This window comes from Rhinopithecus bieti, unplaced genomic scaffold (assembly GCF_001698545.2).
Source record: "Rhinopithecus bieti isolate Rb0 unplaced genomic scaffold, ASM169854v2 scaffold_78508, whole genome shotgun sequence".
Lineage (NCBI taxonomy): Eukaryota > Metazoa > Chordata > Mammalia > Primates > Cercopithecidae > Rhinopithecus > Rhinopithecus bieti.
Window position 1 is genome coordinate 215,639 of NW_016829854.1, and position 16,043 is coordinate 231,681.

The following is a 16,043-nucleotide window of genomic DNA, read 5'->3' on the forward strand; positions in this document are numbered from 1 at the left end:
CCTGACCTCGTGATCCACCCACCTCGGCCTTCCAAAGTGGAAGCGCTCTTTAACAGTTGCAGTCTCACAGTGATTACCATGACTATTTGAGGTATGTCACAGTGTGGCTACCCTGTCCCCTGGCTGNAGTGCAGTGGTGCGATCTCGGCTCACTGCAGCCTCCACTTCCTGGGTTCTAGCAATTCTTGTGCCTTAGCCTCCTGAGTAGCTGGGACTACAGGTGCGTGCCACCATGCCTGGCTAATTTTTGTATTTTTAGTAGAGACGAGGTTTCGCCATGTTGGCCAGGATGGTCTTGAACTCCTGACCTCGTGATCCACCCACCTCGGCCTTCCAAAGTGGAAGCGCTCTTTAACAGTTGCAGTCTCACAGTGATTACCATGACTATTTGAGGTATGTCACAGTGTGGCTACCCTGTCCCCCTGGCTGAGCTCTGTGGGAGCAGTTATTTTGCCTACTCCTGCATTGCCCATAGCGTCTGGTACGTAGGCACTTGATAAGCATTTGGGCAGTCACAGTGTGACAGTATGGTGCAGTGAGGGGCTGGGTCATTGTAGTCCCAGGCCAAAGCAAAATCCTGGGCCACTCTCATTGTTGTAGGCAGAGAAATGGGACTTTCTGCTGGCACTTGAGAGTATTGGCCACACCCTTGGTCTCCAATGATTACTCCAAGACGGAACACCAGGTTGGGGACCAGGACCCAGTCTCTTGTTAGGTCACTGCCCTGCTGCTTCCCTTTCACTCTCTAACCCCGGCTTTCTCCCACAGGGATCTTCATTGCCTTGCTGCTGCGCTTTGACATCAGGTGAGTGAGTGAGGGCCTGCCCCAGCATGGGGTTCTCCAGGGATTCTCCAGTGGCCTTCAGGAACCCAGAGAAGGTACCTCAGGGGACCAGACCCTCCACCCCACAGCAGCCAGAGCAATTCTGATTTTATCTGCATTTTGCATCTTGAAGTTCTAAGTGTTTGAAGAGCTTGTGGTCAAAAAAATGTTTTAAGAATCACAGGCCAAGAGTTTTAAACCCACAAGGGCCTGGTGGTACTCACAGTCCTTTTTCACTGTGTGACCTTGACAAGTGGCCTGACCTTCCTGAGCCTCCGGTTTCTCATCTTGAGTTAATAACAAGAGTTCCTACCATGAAAATCTGGAGAGAGTGCTGAGCACATACTGACCTCAGTAGCTCTTGGTTGAATCCTGGTTGCAGTCATCATCATCATCTTTTATCAGCCTAGGGTCAGGTCATCATGTCTCAGCTGCTCTAGCTGTTCCCTGCCCTCTCTTTACTCAGACATTTTTCAGTCTGTTGTAGACAGCACGAGAGAAGATGGGCCAACTTAGGTCAGCATTTAAAACACAGGAAAGGTCTTATCCGAGTTAATGCACCTGTGTGCAACAGGACTTGCCGTCAGCAGGGGGCGCCAGCAACAGCTCCATTCATTTTATGCTCCGCATCCCTGTGAGGGCTGGCAGTGTGTGCACTTAACTTTGAGGTGGTTTGTGAACTCTTGGTTTCCTCATGCCTGATAGTTGCAAAAGCAGTAATAACAGTGACAGTGATAATGAGAGACTTACTACCAGCATCATTGAAATCCAGTTTCCATGTGAAACTTAGGTTTCAAAAGCAGTAATAACAGTGACAGTGATAATGAGAGACTTACTACCAGCATCACTGAAATCCAGTTTCCATGTGAAACTTAGGTTTTTCCCACTCACATACACCTGGGTTATTAGTGTAGTGCCACTTTGAACCTTAGGAGCATATGGGCTCACAGTCACCTTTGGAAGAGGCCTGGCCAGTCTGTAACTAGAGGGATGTCTATGCCAGCCGTGTCTACTCCTGGCTGTTCAGAGGTAATACAAAGTGAAACCCATCAGAAGCCCCCAGGCTATTTGCTGGAAACAGATTCGACTGCCAGCACCCTCAGAGACAGAGTCTCATTTCTAGCCTGGGCTCACAGCATAAGCAGCTCCTCAGCTGATTCCAGAATCAGTGCAACATTCCCAAAGGGAGTCACTTGTACCCAAGTTCTCACGATAGGGAAGTTCTCAATGTACTTGCAGCTGAAGGCTTAGAAGCACCCAGGACAAGGAGAGAAGGGCATCAGAAGCACTCATTCATTCCACAAATGTTAATTGAGTCCTTAGTACTGGCTGGGCACATCTCAGGCACTGGGGACATGCAGAGGTTATGGAGCTGGCATTGGAGAGGGAAGTCACGTAATGGCAATGTCGGGCTGCATATGATTCATTTGTTCTGAAGCTGATCTTGGATGAATCACCTCCAGGAAGCCACTGGCATTTATTTATGCAGCCAGCATCTGTTAGTACCACAAATCGGCTACTGAACTATTACGTCCACTGCACTTAAAAGTAGTAACTTACCTTTGCATTTTCTGTATCTGTGTTTCTCAAAGCATGATCCAACAGTATGAGATTCACCGCAGATGTTTTTTCAAAATGCAGATTCCTGGACCTTGCTCTAGAGCTATTAGATCTACTCCCTGGGGATGGGACCTTGAATCCTGCATTTTTTCACAAACTTTCCAGATGATTTTTATGCTGACTAAAATCTTGCGGCCACTGTTCTAGGTTGTAGCATTTGACATTCATGACTACCAAGGAGATGAGCTCCTCATTTTCCCATTTTGCAGATGAGTAAACTGAGGCTAAGAGAAGGAAAGCAACTTGTCCAGAGACACATAGCTGGGGCAGTGTCAGCATGGACACCCACCTCCAGACTCCCACCCCCACAACCTCTAGGGTCTTCCCCAGCTCCCTCAGAAGGGGTGTTATATCTAACCTGTATCTAACCCGCCTCTTTCTTCACACCTTCCCTGAAGCTTGAAGAAGAATACCCACACCTACTTCTACACCAGCTTTGCAGCCTACATCTTTGGCCTGGGCCTTACCATCTTCATCATGCACATCTTCAAGCATGCTCAGGTGAGCAGGATGGTATCAGAGTGTCAAGAACACCTCACTGCAAATAGAGGAACTTACAGAGGATTTATTTGCAAATGCAAGCAGTCCAGAGATAAGCACTCTCCACTGGTGTTGAAGCAGTCATGTCTGTGATTCTCTTGGCCTTTCATTTGTGGTTGCAAGATGGCTGCCACTGCGCCAAGCAGCATGGGCACGTTAGAGGCAAGAAGGAGGGAAAAGCATAACAGCCATGACTGCTTCCTTCATCAGGAAGGCAGGAACTTTCCCAGAACCCTCTCAGCATCTCATGGGCCAGATTGGGGTCCTAAAGCAACCCTGGCTACAGGAGAGTCCAGGAAAGAGGGTTTGGCTTCTCAGCCTTGGTAGTGGGAAGCAGACAGAGAAGAACAGGATTGGAGTGGGTGTTGGGTATTGGGGCCTCCCTCCCCCTACTCCCAAGTAGCCCAGGCTCTGCCTCCTTCTCCCACCAAGATGAGGATGGAGTACTGAGCTGCCACAGAATGAGGCAACATAGCACAAGGACTGGGAGCCTTCACTGTGGCCTTGAGAGGGGAAGATTCAGGGGAAAGTGAGCAGACAGGATTGCCCTACTCTCTGCTGGAAATAATAAGAACTCCTGTTCGCTAAGCACTTCCACGTGCCAGGCTCTGCACCCATGAGGGTCCTTGTGAACAGGTGGGGAAACGAGTTGAGGTGCCACACTGCAAGTATGTGATAAAGCTGGGATTCAAACCTGGGTCAGCATAGAAACCACACCCAGGCTGTCAAGCCCTGGCCATGGGAAAGACAGCATGGAACAGGGGCTAAGGGAGCCCTGTTGTGAATCCCGGCACTACCCAGTAACCATGGAACTCTGGGCTTGCTGCTTCTGTCCCCTTTCCTCTTCCCCAGGGCCCAAATACAGACGAGTCATCTTTGAATTAATCACCAAAGCTGGGGTTTTTTTAAATCACTCTGTGCCAGGCACTGTGCTGAACTCTTTTGCTAATGACTCATTTAGTCCTAGTATTATTTTATAGAAGGTCAAAAGGCCCCTAGCCCATAAGTAGAAAAACCAAGAACCATTGTGGAACTGCCTCTCACTTCTGTTCAAGGGCTTCAAGCGCGTGTAAGCTGAGAGTAACATGCATATGGCAGGGGGTGGCAGAGAGTGACTGGACCTGGATTGGAGGACTAGTTAAGAGGGCTTTTGGACGTCTCTGCAGCTCTCAGCCCCTTAGTGGAGTCCAAGCCCAGAGCCAATTGCCCCAGTGGCCACAAGGTGGCAACCTCGCCTTCTGCCTGGCTGGACTGGGAAAAGGCTCCCATTCAGAGCTCTGTCACACAGGAGTCCTCCTTTATCGGGAAACTGCAGCCAGGCTGGGCCCTGGGTGGCTATCTGGACTCCGGACTAATGAACTCCTGAACCCTGGCCCAGCCTGATGACTAGGGAGAATGGCAGCAGCCCAGCCGTTCTCCCTGGTCATCCAAGTGGGCACCTCTAAAAATTCTTCTTGGAAAGGGGATCCAGGACGTGAGGGGACCGTGTTCCATGGGGTCTCCTGCTATCCAACACACAGGTAGTCCCAGTGCTCTAGGTAAGGGACACCTCTGCCTTTGTGCAGTGGTGTGATCTCAGCTCGTTGGAACCTCCGCCTCCTGGGCTCAAGCAATTCTCCTGCCTCAGCCTCCCAAGTAGCTGGGGTTATAGGCATGCACCATCACGCCCAGCTGATTTTGTATTTTTAGTAGAAACAGGGTTTCACCACGTTGGCCAGGCTGGTTTCAAACTCCTGACCTCAGCTGATCTACCCACCTCAGCCTCCCAAAGTGCTGGGATTACAAGCGTGAGCCACCACTCCCAGCCTACTTAGGGATTGTTAGATTCAATAATTTAATATACATAATACAGTATTGATCACAGCCCACCTATGGCAGATGGAAAGAAATAAGTCTGAATATTAGGATCAAGGGCATGTGGGAAAGATTTATTTGTTCTCTGGCCAAGGGCAGGCTTTACATTAAGAATTGAAGTCTCCAGCCAGGTTTGGTTGCAGTGAGCTGAGATCACACCATTGCACTCTAGCCTGGGCAACAAGAGCGACAGTGTCTCAGAAAAAAAAAAAATTAAGTCTCCTCACCCTCTTCAGGACAATCTCTTCACTTCATGAGCACCCATGAAGAAGCACCATGAAGGAACCATTCATTGAGTATTTACCAGGCCCTAAAAATTAGCCAGGCATGGAGGCTCACACCTGTAGGCCCAGCAACTTGTGGGACTGAGGTGAAAGGATCACTTGAGCCCAGGAGGTCAAGGCTACAGTGAGCCATGTTCATATCGCTGCATTTCAGTCTGGGAGACAAAGTGAGATCCTGTCTCAAAAAAAAAAAAAAAAAAAAAAAAATTTGCTGGGGAATGCTATGAGGGAAATTAGAGGGACTTACAGAGCATGTAGCAAGGGACTTGACTCCATGTGAAAGAACACAAGTGCACCAGCCTGGCCAACATGGTGAAACCCCATCTCTACTGAAAAATACAAACATTAGCTGGGCATGGTGGTGCACACCTGTAATCCCAGATACTTGGGAGGCAGAGGTTGCAGTGTGCCAAGATCACACCATTGCACTCCAGTCTGGGAGATAGAGCAAGACTCTGTCTCAAAAAACAAAAAAAGAAACTCGGCTGGGCACAATGGCTCACACCTGTAATCCCAGCACTTTGGGAGGCCAAGGCACGTGGATCATGAGGTCAGGAGATCAAGACCATCCTGGCTAACACAGTGAAACCCTGTCTCTACTAAAACTATAAAAACTTAGCCGGGCGTGGTGGTGGGCGCCTGTAGTCCCAGCTACTTGGGAGGCTGAGGCAGAAGAATGGCATGAACCCGGGAGGCAGAGCTTGCGGTGAGCCGAGATCACGCCACTGCACTCCAGCCTGGGTGACAGAGCAAGACTCCATCTCAAAAAAAAAAAAAAAAAAAAATTTGGGTCTCTGAGCCCTCTCTTTGTGAAGCATTGATCTTCCTCTTCTGCAAAAGGATAAGCATCATGGGATGTGCCAGTGGGCTGACTATTCCTGGGAAGGCTAAGCTCAGTGCCTGTACAGTAGATGTTCATGATTGGGGTCTTAGTATAACTATCCTTTTCTCCAAACCCAGCTTTATCAGGAGTCTCGGCACAGACGTGCCAAATTGCTTGGATGTGAATCCTGGGGGAGCCAGTGACCAGCTAGGTCATCTTAATACAGGCTGCAACAAGTACTCATTACATAGCAGCTGTGGCGTCATCATCACTATAATAGCATCTGGAGCATTTGCTAAAATGCAGGTGTGAGCCCCAGATGTCAGGAAGCAGAGTCTCTGGGAGTAGGACCAAACCAGGAAGTTGCATTTTGAACCTAGTGACCCAGGTGATTCAGATGCTGCCAGCCAAACCCCTGGGAACCCATGAAGCCCTGCCTGCTTGAATTTCTTAGTTTTCTTGCATTCCTTCTCAGGAGGAGCAACCCTTGTCTGGGAGTTAGCCCTGGGTTCAGGCCCAGCCACTGATTTGCTGTGGTCCTGGACCAGTCACTGTCCTTCAGTTCAGCCCAGGAGGGGTTTGGGGTGCTGGGTGTGGCCCTGAAGCAGTGCTGTGCCCAGCATGGTCTCACCAGCCTGTGTCCTCTCATAGCCTGCCCTCCTATACCTGGTCCCCGCCTGCATCGGTTTTCCTGTCCTGGTGGCGCTGGCCAAGGGAGAAGTGACAGAGATGTTCAGGTAAGGCAGAGTGGGGGGCAGATGTCCTCATGGGCACCAGTGCACCTGCTGGCAGTCAGTGGAACCTACTGGTGGTGTCTGTACACCTCTCTGGAGGAACATTGTTCCTGCCACCAGCCCCACCCCTCGCCCTTTCCACCAGTAGTACATGGGTACCTGGCCTGTGGGTACCAGTAGGAACCTTCCCCTGAGCCAGGATCCAGGGGAGCACAAGGCATCAGGGCCCTCTAGACATCCCCCCATCCAAATGCTAGCCAGATCTTAAGAATAGCTGTTGTGGGTTTTTCTCTGCCTACTGTCAGAAGCCCTGGTGACTCTGCCCCCAGGTGATTTCAGACATGTCTTCCCCTCTCATGGGCTCAGTTTTCACATGTAAGTAATAGAACAGGGGGCGTGTGGGATGCCCTAGTGTGGTAGAAAGTGCCCTGAGTAGAAGGCAGGTGTCAGTCCCTGTTCATTCACCTCTGTGGCTGTAACCCACAGCTCACTGCTTTCTCTTTATCTGTTTGTATCTCACACAGATACCCCTTCCCCAGGGCCATATCCACACCTGCCACATCCTGCACACAGCCCCACCCATACCCCAAGGCCTGCGTGACTCCAACAGCTGTCTGCCCCCAGCACTGCCGACCCTGCCTGCCAGGGACCTAGAAATAGCTGCCAGTTGCGATTAAAGCTGCCTACTCGGGTGCCTTCCGCCCAGTTCCACTTGCCTGGCCTCCAAGCTGTCCCTAGAGTGCTTGCCAGGGCCTCCTGTGCACCTGGCTACCCGCAGGGGAGCCTGTGACTCACCCCTCCCCCGGACCTGCCTCTGCCCTCCCTGTCCTGCCTAGAATCCCCAGCCCGCAGCCTGCCTGCCCACATTGCCTCGCCCAGCAAAGCTCTGTGGTCTTAGGCAAGTGGGAGCTAGGGGTGAACTTAGGGACAGGTCTCGGGGAGCTTTGGGAGTGGGCATGGCACCTGATCCCTGAGCTTAGCACCCACCTCTCACCCTCCCTCTGCCTCCCATCCAGCCCAGGTTTCCCTGCCCTTCCCCTTGGGGTAACCTCCCAATGCTATTGTGCCCTCATCAGGCAAAGCTCTGAATACACAAGGCAGAGAGTGCCCGTGGCCTTCACCTGCTTGGTGCTAAATGTTCTGCCATACAGGTACCCTGCCCCACTTTTTGTCCTCCACTCCTACCCTGGACATTCTTAGATTGGGGTAAAAAGCAAGTGATCTCTCTCTCTCTCTCTCTTGTCTGTCTCTCCCTCTTTCCTCCCCATTTCTCTCCCCTGATTCTCCACCTTTTGTTTTACTTTTCCCTTTTATTCCCCCCTTTTTTAATTGATTTACTTATGTTTATATAGGTACCACATTCACATAGTTAAAAATTCCAGAGCTGTAACAGAGAGAGCACCCTCATGCTCCAGCCACCCCACAGAGGCCAACAGTGTTACACATTCAGACACCTGTGCACTGAAATGCATACGTGTGTATACATCATCTTGCACAGACGGTGGCATTCTTCGAGCATTCTGCACCTTGCGTTTCCACGGTATTTCTTAGAGGTGTTTCCACAGCAGCACATACACTTCTAGAGCATGCTTGTTCTTTTGCACAGTGGCCTGATGTCCCTTTGTCTAGGTACATCTTTTCTTTTTTCATTTTCCAAATATTCTTTCCATAAAATCTGGAAGTGCAGAAATAGGTAAAAACAAGATGGTTCTGCTCTCTGCTCTTTGGAAAGGAAGTCTCTGTCTTCCCTTAGTCTTTCCCTATCCATCTCTTTTTTCTGTCTCTTCTCTGTCTCTCACACAGCTACGAGTCCTCGGCGGAAATCCTGCCTCATACCCCGAGGCTCACCCACTTCCCCACAGTCTCGGGCTCCCCAGCCAGCCTGGCCGACTCCATGCAACAGAAGCTAGCTGGCCCTCGCCGCCGGCGCCCGCAGAATCCCAGCGCCATGTAATGCCCAGCGGGTGCCCACCTGCCCGCTTCCCCCTACTGCCCCGAGGCCCAAGGTAGGGCAGACACTGCAGCTCCACTGTACAGGGCAGGGAACATTACCAGGAGTAGGCCGCAAGAGGCAGCTCCTCCACAACCACTGGGCAGTGGCTGCACCCAGCCATGGGGCTGGGAAGCAGGACAACGCCTAAGCTTCCTGCCCTCAACAGTAATGCGGGGCCCACATCATAGTGGATAGAAATGGCCCTTGTCATGCAGTAGTAAATACTGTTACCATTCAAGGAATATGTATAACCTTAGGCAAGTCACTTACTTTCTTCATCTGTAAGTGGGCACATTCCTGCCTCACGGGGTTGATCTGCTGAGGAAATATGTGTATTGTCCTTGGCATGAACTCAGTTGCTTGAAAAGTGAAGCCCATAGAAGGAGCTAAGCCAGGGTGTCTGTCTTCAAAGCAGCACCTTGCCACTTGCCAGTACAGCAGTGCCCTCACCTCTGGGGCTGAGCTGTTTGATGCTGTGTGCCCTGGGAGGCAGCCTATCTCCATCTCTTGTAGCCTTGTCATGGCCGCCCCTTTTTCCACGCTATAGCAGAAGGTTCAGGAAGCTTGAAGTCAGCCCACACAAGCCCAGGCCCAACCTCTCTTCCATTGGGTGCTGCCCTTGCTGCCTCCTGGCACCCCCGGGCTCAGAGAAAGCAGAGCAGCCTGTCTGAGGAGGGCATGCGGTAGGGCTGGGGCCAGGTGCTGTTAGGTGCTGGGCAGTGGACACAGGGCTGACGCTCTGCATGTGACCAGGCGCTTTCCTAGGATGCGGGTGGGGGAAGGGGACAACCAAGGTTCTGCTCACCCTGTCCTCTAAATGAATTATTATTGTTTTGTTTTTGGTCAGTTATGAGGAGTCAAATCCTAAGGATCCAGCGGCAGTGACAGAATCCAAAGGAACAGAGGCATCAGCATCAAAGGGGCTGGAGAAGAAAGAGAAATGATGCGGCTGGTGCCCGAGCCTTTCAGGGCCAGACCAGACAGATGGGGGCTGGGCCCACACAGGCGTGCATGGGCAGAGGGCACAGGAGGCTGAGGGCAGCTCCAGGACAGGGCAGGGGGCAGCAGGATACCTCCAGCCAGGCCTCTGTGGCCTCTGTTTCCCTCTCCTTCTCCTGGCCCTCCTCTGCTCCTCCCCACACCCTGCAGGCAAAAGAAACCCCAGCTTCCCCCCTCCCCGGAGCCAAGTGGGAAAAGTGGGTGTGATTTTAGATTTTGTATTGTGGACTGATTTTGCCTCACATTAAAACTCATCCCATGGCCAGGGCGAGCCACTGTGCTCCCGGAAGGTTCTCTGCGTAAGCACCCAGTGTCTTGCCATAGGTTTTCTAGGTCTCACCTGCCCACCCAGAATCTTTTCTGCAAGCCCCTTGAGGGTGCCCACCCCACAGTGCCTGGCCAGCCCTGCACCCCAAAAACACCTTTTAGCCAGTAGAGGGGGCCCACGAGCCTTCTCTCTCACCAGCTGTCACTTTTCTCACCACCTTCCTGGAAACACTTGGGGGCAGCAAGGGTGCTGGCAGATGAGAGTCCCCCACTCACCGTGGTGAGAGCAGTGCGGAGTACCTAGGGCTGACCTGACTCACAAGGGAAGCAGTAACTGTAGAACCTGCCAACCTCCCTGGTCCCTGTGTCCATATGGCTTCGTCTGGTGAGGGCTTGGAGTCTAGGTTACCCTGAAGATCAAGACTTTATCTCTCCCATTCTGCGCATTCCTGGGTTTCTTCCCAAAATTGTTGTGGGGCCAGTCACAGCACAAGGCCAGGACAGGACCTCTAGAGAGGCTGGAGTGAGGAAGGATTGAGCCTAGTGATTGTCAGAGGCTTTCTGGGGCCTAAGAGCTGAAATCTTAGGGCCCAGGTTTCCCTAAAGTTTGCTGAAGACAGCAGCCCTGGCCAGCAGGACACCGACCCCACACCACCCCAAACCAGGCAAACAGTGGCCACAACCCTCATCCACGCACCTGGTATGAGGTCACTGAGTGGGGAAACAGAAGAGGGTGGCCACTGGACTGACGGACCCAGGGCTCTTCTTCACCCAAAGCTTCAGGTTCAAAGGCTGAAAATAACAGTGGCTTCCAGTTTGGAAGTGACCGAAGGACAATCATGACCGGAGACTCAGGAGCGTGATTGTAGTACCCTCACTAGGTATTAACATGTACTAAGTACCTTGATAGAGGATTTCACTTCCTTCTGAGTCTTGGGCTGTGGGTGCTATTATTAGCTCCACTGTGCAGATGAGGGAATTGAGGCAGCTTGCCTATGGACATCAATTTGACCTTAGCCAAGCCAAACTGAATTCCAAGTTCCTGAGGACCGCAGCTCCTCCCTAGACCCCCGTGACCAAGTCACTGTGGCTGGTGTGCTGGGCATCCCTGAGGCCCAGCCACTCAACTTTACTGGCTCCAGGATTCTATAGGAAGGAAAAGGGGTAGAAAATCTCAAAAGGCTTCTTCCTTTCAGGGAGGGGGGTTCCCTCTCAGGGGCTTCTGGAATCTCTACCCACTCCAGCTGACTCTTGAGGCCATGTGGTCCTGGAACAAGGCCCCTCTGAGGGCGGCAGATGGGGCAGGCGGCCCAGGGCCCACAAAAGCCTTATTGAGTCACCACCAGCCCCCGGCAGAGGCTGAGGTGGCAGTGGCGCCAAGCGCCTGCCACCTAATGACTGTCCTGGCCCAGCCAGATGTTCCGCAGACCTCCGGAGCAGCGGACCAGGGCCCGCCCGGCCAGCCGGCACCGCAGAGGCCACTCTAATTCCAATTAACCAGCTTCAGCTGAGCAAACAGCGGGCAGTGGTGGCCCAGCCCGGGCGGTAGGCCCGGCCCGCAGAGCCTGCGAGTCTAGACTCCAGATGTGAACCACCACCGCCAGAGTCCCATGGAAAAATGGCACCAGGCCGGGCAAGGATTGGGCCTCCATGCTGGGGAGGGGGTGTGGGTGGTTGGGCAGGGCCCTGAGTGGGCTTGATGCCAGTCTCACCTGGTTTGGGGTGGATTCTTAGGAAACTGCTCTAGAACCCAAGTTCTACCCTGCTTCATTCGGTTCTGTTTCTGTGCCTCAGTATCCCAGGACGGCGATAGGAGAGAGGGCTCCAAGGGGAAAACCAGCCCTGCTGAGACCCCAGTGTGCCCTTTGTGTTTCACACGTCACTAGCATTGTGCTAGTGCAACTGACCCTGGAAGAACACAGGGACTAGGGGCACTAACCTGCATGGTCGAAAATCTGTGTATAACTTTTGAGTCCCCCAAAACAAATAATAGCCAGCTGTTGACCAGAAGCCTTACCTGATAACATAATTCTGATAACATAAAACAGTCAAAACATTTTGTATGTTATATGTACTACAGTGTATTTGTATCATAGAGTAAGCTAGAGAAAATGTTACTAAGAAAAAAGAGCCAGGCGCGGTGGCTCACACGTGTAATCCCACCACTTTGGGAGGCCGAGATGGGCAGATCACAAGGTCAGGAGATCGAGACTATACTGGCTAACACAGCGAAACCCTGTCTCTACTAAAAATACAAAAAATTAGCTGGGCGTGGTGGCGGGCGCCTGTAGTCCCAGCTACTCGGGAGGCTGAGCCAGGAGAATGGCGTGAACCCGGGAGGCGGAGCTTGCAGTGAGCCAAGATGGCACCACTGCACTCCAGCCTGGGCAACAGAGCGAGACTGTCTAAAAAAAAAAATCGTTAAGAAAGAGAAACATATTTAGTAGTAGAGGGAATGCAAAAATAAATTTTAAAAATATATTATTCATTAAGTGGGCCGGGCACCATGGCTCACACCTGTAATCCCAGCACTTTGGGAGACTGAGGCAGGCGGATCACAAGGTCAGGAGTTCAAGACCAGCCTGGCCAATATGGTGAAACCCCGTCTCTACTAAAAATACAAAAATTAGCTGGGCGTGGTGGCAGGCTACTGTAGCCCCAGCTACTTGGGAGGCTGCGGCAGGAGAATCACTTGAACCCAGGAGGTGGAGGTTGCAGTGAGCCAAGATTACACCACTGCACTCCAACCTGGGGACAGAGCGAGATTCTGTCTCAAAAAAAAAAAAAATTATTCAGTGAAAGTGGATCATCATACATAAAGATCTTCATCCTGGTCTTTGTGTTGAGGAAGAGGAGGGGGTTGTTCTTGCTGTCTCAGGGGTGGCAGAGGTAGAAAAAAAGTCCATGTATAAGTGCACCCGCACAGTTCAAACCCGTGTTCAAGTTTCAAATGTATCTTAGATTTACTTAATCGCTGTAACCACCCTTTGAGGTACCTACATCATTCTTACGATGGGGAAACTGAGGCAGAGACCGTAGGTAAGGGCCCAGGGGGCATGTGAACCCAGAGTGTCTGGCTTCCAAGACTCGTATTCACCGTGGTGCTGTTTGACATGATCAGGATACTGGATCCCTCGTTCCCTTTTTGCGGGGCAGCGTTGGAGAAGGTTCGGCAACCTCGGAGTCTGTCTGACAGCAGGGCTGGCTCCTGCAGTGTGAATGGAGCGGTCTAGCCCACGCTGTCCTGTGCTGGACTGTGAAGGGGGGAAGGACCTGCTTCCCAGGGCAGGTCCAGCTTTCTGAGGGAAAGCCTTCAGAACCTCCATCAGGCCGGCACCAGGTACCAGTTAAGCACTGGACAGGGAACAGAAGTGGTCAAACGCCGCTTGCCGCGACTTGAAACCGCTGAATAAATGGATAATGTCAAGCGCTATGGCTTACAGCAGTAGTGCCTACGGTTCCTACGATCGTGTCTGGGGTCCCTGAGGAGCAAGGTAAAAGTCAGCCATCCAGGAGGTCAGAGTTCAGCTGTTCTTGCACAAGCAAGGAAGCTGGGTCACCCCAAAACACGGTCAAGACTTGCGGTGGTATCAAATGGCTATCAGGGGCGGGGCCTCAGGGGCCTGCCCCGGCCTCCCCGCCCCGCGTTTGGATTCCCTCCAGGATTCCGGGCCAGAGCGCGGGAGGCGGAGGCCGAGGAGAGGACGGGAGGAGGCTGCATCCTGCCCTCGTGCGTCAGGAAGAGCCGAACGAGCGGGAAGGAAAGCACCACCCCCCACCCCCGCCGCGGCCACACCTGGGTTCTCCAGGCGGGCAGGGGGGCCCAGGGCAGGCGCCTGGCTCCAGCAAGTCTGGGCCGCCTCCCCGCGCCGCCCCGCGGGGGCCGCCAGATGGGCTGCCCGCCCGCCCGCTCAGCGACGCAGGAAGGAAACGGCCGGCCGGGCTGCCAGGAACGCGCTCAGGGGAGGGGACGGGCCCGGCCTGGCCACGCCCGCCGGGGGAAAGGAGGGGAGGGGCCAAGCGCCGCCCGGCGGGGACTGGTGAGTTCCGAGAGCCTGCGATCCCTGTTCCTGCCTTTACTAGCTGGGTTTCCTTGGATAGGTCGTTTTACTTCTCTGTGCCTCAGTTTCCCTACCTGTAAAGCGGGGCTGCTTGTCTCCGCTCTTTTCCCTTTTTCCTTTTTTATTTGTGCAGCAGAGTGTCACTCTGTCGCCCAGGCCGAAGTGCAGTGGCCGTGATGACGGCCCACTGCAACCTCGACCTCCTGGGCTCAAGCGATCCTCACGCCTCAGGTGGGACTACAGATGTGACCCACCACGCCTGGCTGTTTTGTTTGTTTGTTCGTTTGTTTGTTTTACTAGTTGAGACGGCGGTTCTCACTCTTGCTCAGGCTGGTCTCGAACTCGTGCTCCAGCAACCTTCCCACCTCGGCCTCCCAAAGTGCTGGAATTAGAGGCGTGAGCCACCGCGCCTAGCCCCAGCTATTTTCGTGTGACCTTAGGACAATTTCTTTCCCTTCTCTTCCTTGGTTTTCTTACCTGAAAAATGGGGTGAACAATTGAACCTCCCTCAACCATGGGCTAAGCCTTTGTTTTCCTCCCCACCGTAGCCCCAACACTTGGCCCATTGCCTGAAACATGAAGGCACTCAGTATTTGTTGTAGGAGTGAATATAAAGGTTTGGAACAATCCTGAGGACCTGGCTATGGCAGGCACTTCATAAATGGACACAAATTATCAAATTACCTTGAGTCTAATGTTTACCAACCTGCGGCTTCAGGCAAGTGACTTCCCATCTCTGAGCTTCACTTTCCTCGTCTGCTTCATGGCTGTGAGGATTAAGTAAAATAAATTATACCTGGAAATCACACATAGTGTGTCCTCAATAGATATTTATGGAAGAGTCTCCAAGACATGAAAAAAAAAAAGGGAAATACTATTTGAGTAAATTTGAGGGCAAGGAATATACAAAGGAGTTAGGTGGCTTGGAAGATTTTTGCTATATATGTAAACTAAGCTGTGTGTGGATGGATGCGTATTTTGCTTGTTGGTTTGTTTTTGAGACAGGTTGTCACTGTAGTCCAGGCTGGAGTGCAGTGGAGCAGTCATAGCTCACTGTATCCTTAAACTCCTGGACTCAAGCCATCCTCCCACTTCAGCCTCCTGAGTAGTTAGGACTACAGGTGCGTGCTACCACACCCTGCTCATTTTGTGGGGTTTTTTTTTGTTTTTGTTTTTTTTTTTTTTTGAGCAGTCTCGCTCTGTCACCCAGTGGCGCGATCTCAGCTCACTGCAAGCTCCGCCTCCCGGGTTCATGCCATTCTCCTGCCTAAACCTCCCAAGTAGCTGGGACTACAGGCGCCCGCCACCAGGCCTGGCTAATTTTTTTTTTTTTTTTGTATTTTTAGTAGAGATGGGTTTCACCGTGTTAACAAGGATGGTCTTCATCTCCTGACCTCGTGATCCACCCATCTCAGCCTCCCAAAGTGCTGGGATTGCAGGCGTGAGCCACTGCACCCGGCCTCATTTTGTATTTTTAAACCTTTGGCCCGGGCACAGTGGCTCACCCCTGTAATCCCAGCACTTTGGGAGGCCGCAGCAGGCAGATCATGAGGTCAGGAGTTCGAGACCAGCCTGACCAACGTGGTGAAACCCCGTCTGTATTAAAAAGAAATACGGCCAGGCGCAGTAGCTCACACCTGTAATCCCAACACTTTGGGAGGCCAAGGCGGATGGATCATTCGAGGTCAGGAGTTTCAGATCAACATGGCCAACATGGTGAAATCCTGTTTCTACTAAAAATTAAAAAAAAAAAAAAAATTAGCTGAGTGTGGTGGCACACGCCCATAGAACCGCTTGAACCCAGGAGGTGGAGGTTGCATTGAGCTGAGATTGTGCCGTTGCACTCCAGCCTGGGCAACAAGAGTGCAATTCCGTCTCAAAAAAAAAAAGTTTTTTAATTAGTGTGGACACGGCTCACACCTGTAATCCCAGCACTTTGGGACGCAGAAGCATGTGGAATGCTTGAAGCCAGGAGCTCAAGACCAGCCTGAGCAACATAGCAAGACTCCTCCCAATCTCTTTTTTTTTTTTTTTTTTTTTTTTTT

The 16,043-nt window shown here is 52.1% G+C and overlaps 1 protein-coding gene across 5 annotated transcripts in view; it reads left to right on the forward strand.

The window, feature by feature from the left end:
- Positions 1-10,867, forward strand: part of HM13 (histocompatibility minor 13) — a 57,135-nt gene extending 46,268 nt beyond the window's left edge. For 2 of the 5 annotated variants that reach the window (XR_001883985.1, XR_001883986.1), the window contains 5 exons: positions 769-805; positions 2,842-2,944; positions 6,596-6,681; positions 8,482-8,684; positions 9,519-10,867. Coding sequence is in view for 3 of the 5 variants with exons in the window: in XM_017865041.1 (XP_017720530.1) it covers positions 769-805; positions 2,842-2,944; positions 6,596-6,681; positions 8,482-8,628; positions 9,519-9,615 (470 nt within the window). In the remaining 2 variants the exon portion in view is untranslated. The remainder of the gene's footprint in view (positions 1-768; positions 806-2,841; positions 2,945-6,595; positions 6,682-8,481; positions 8,685-9,518) is intronic. The other 3 variants (XM_017865041.1, XM_017865039.1, XM_017865038.1) reach the window with 3 other exon arrangements.
- Positions 10,868-16,043: the final 5,176 nt, after the last annotated feature.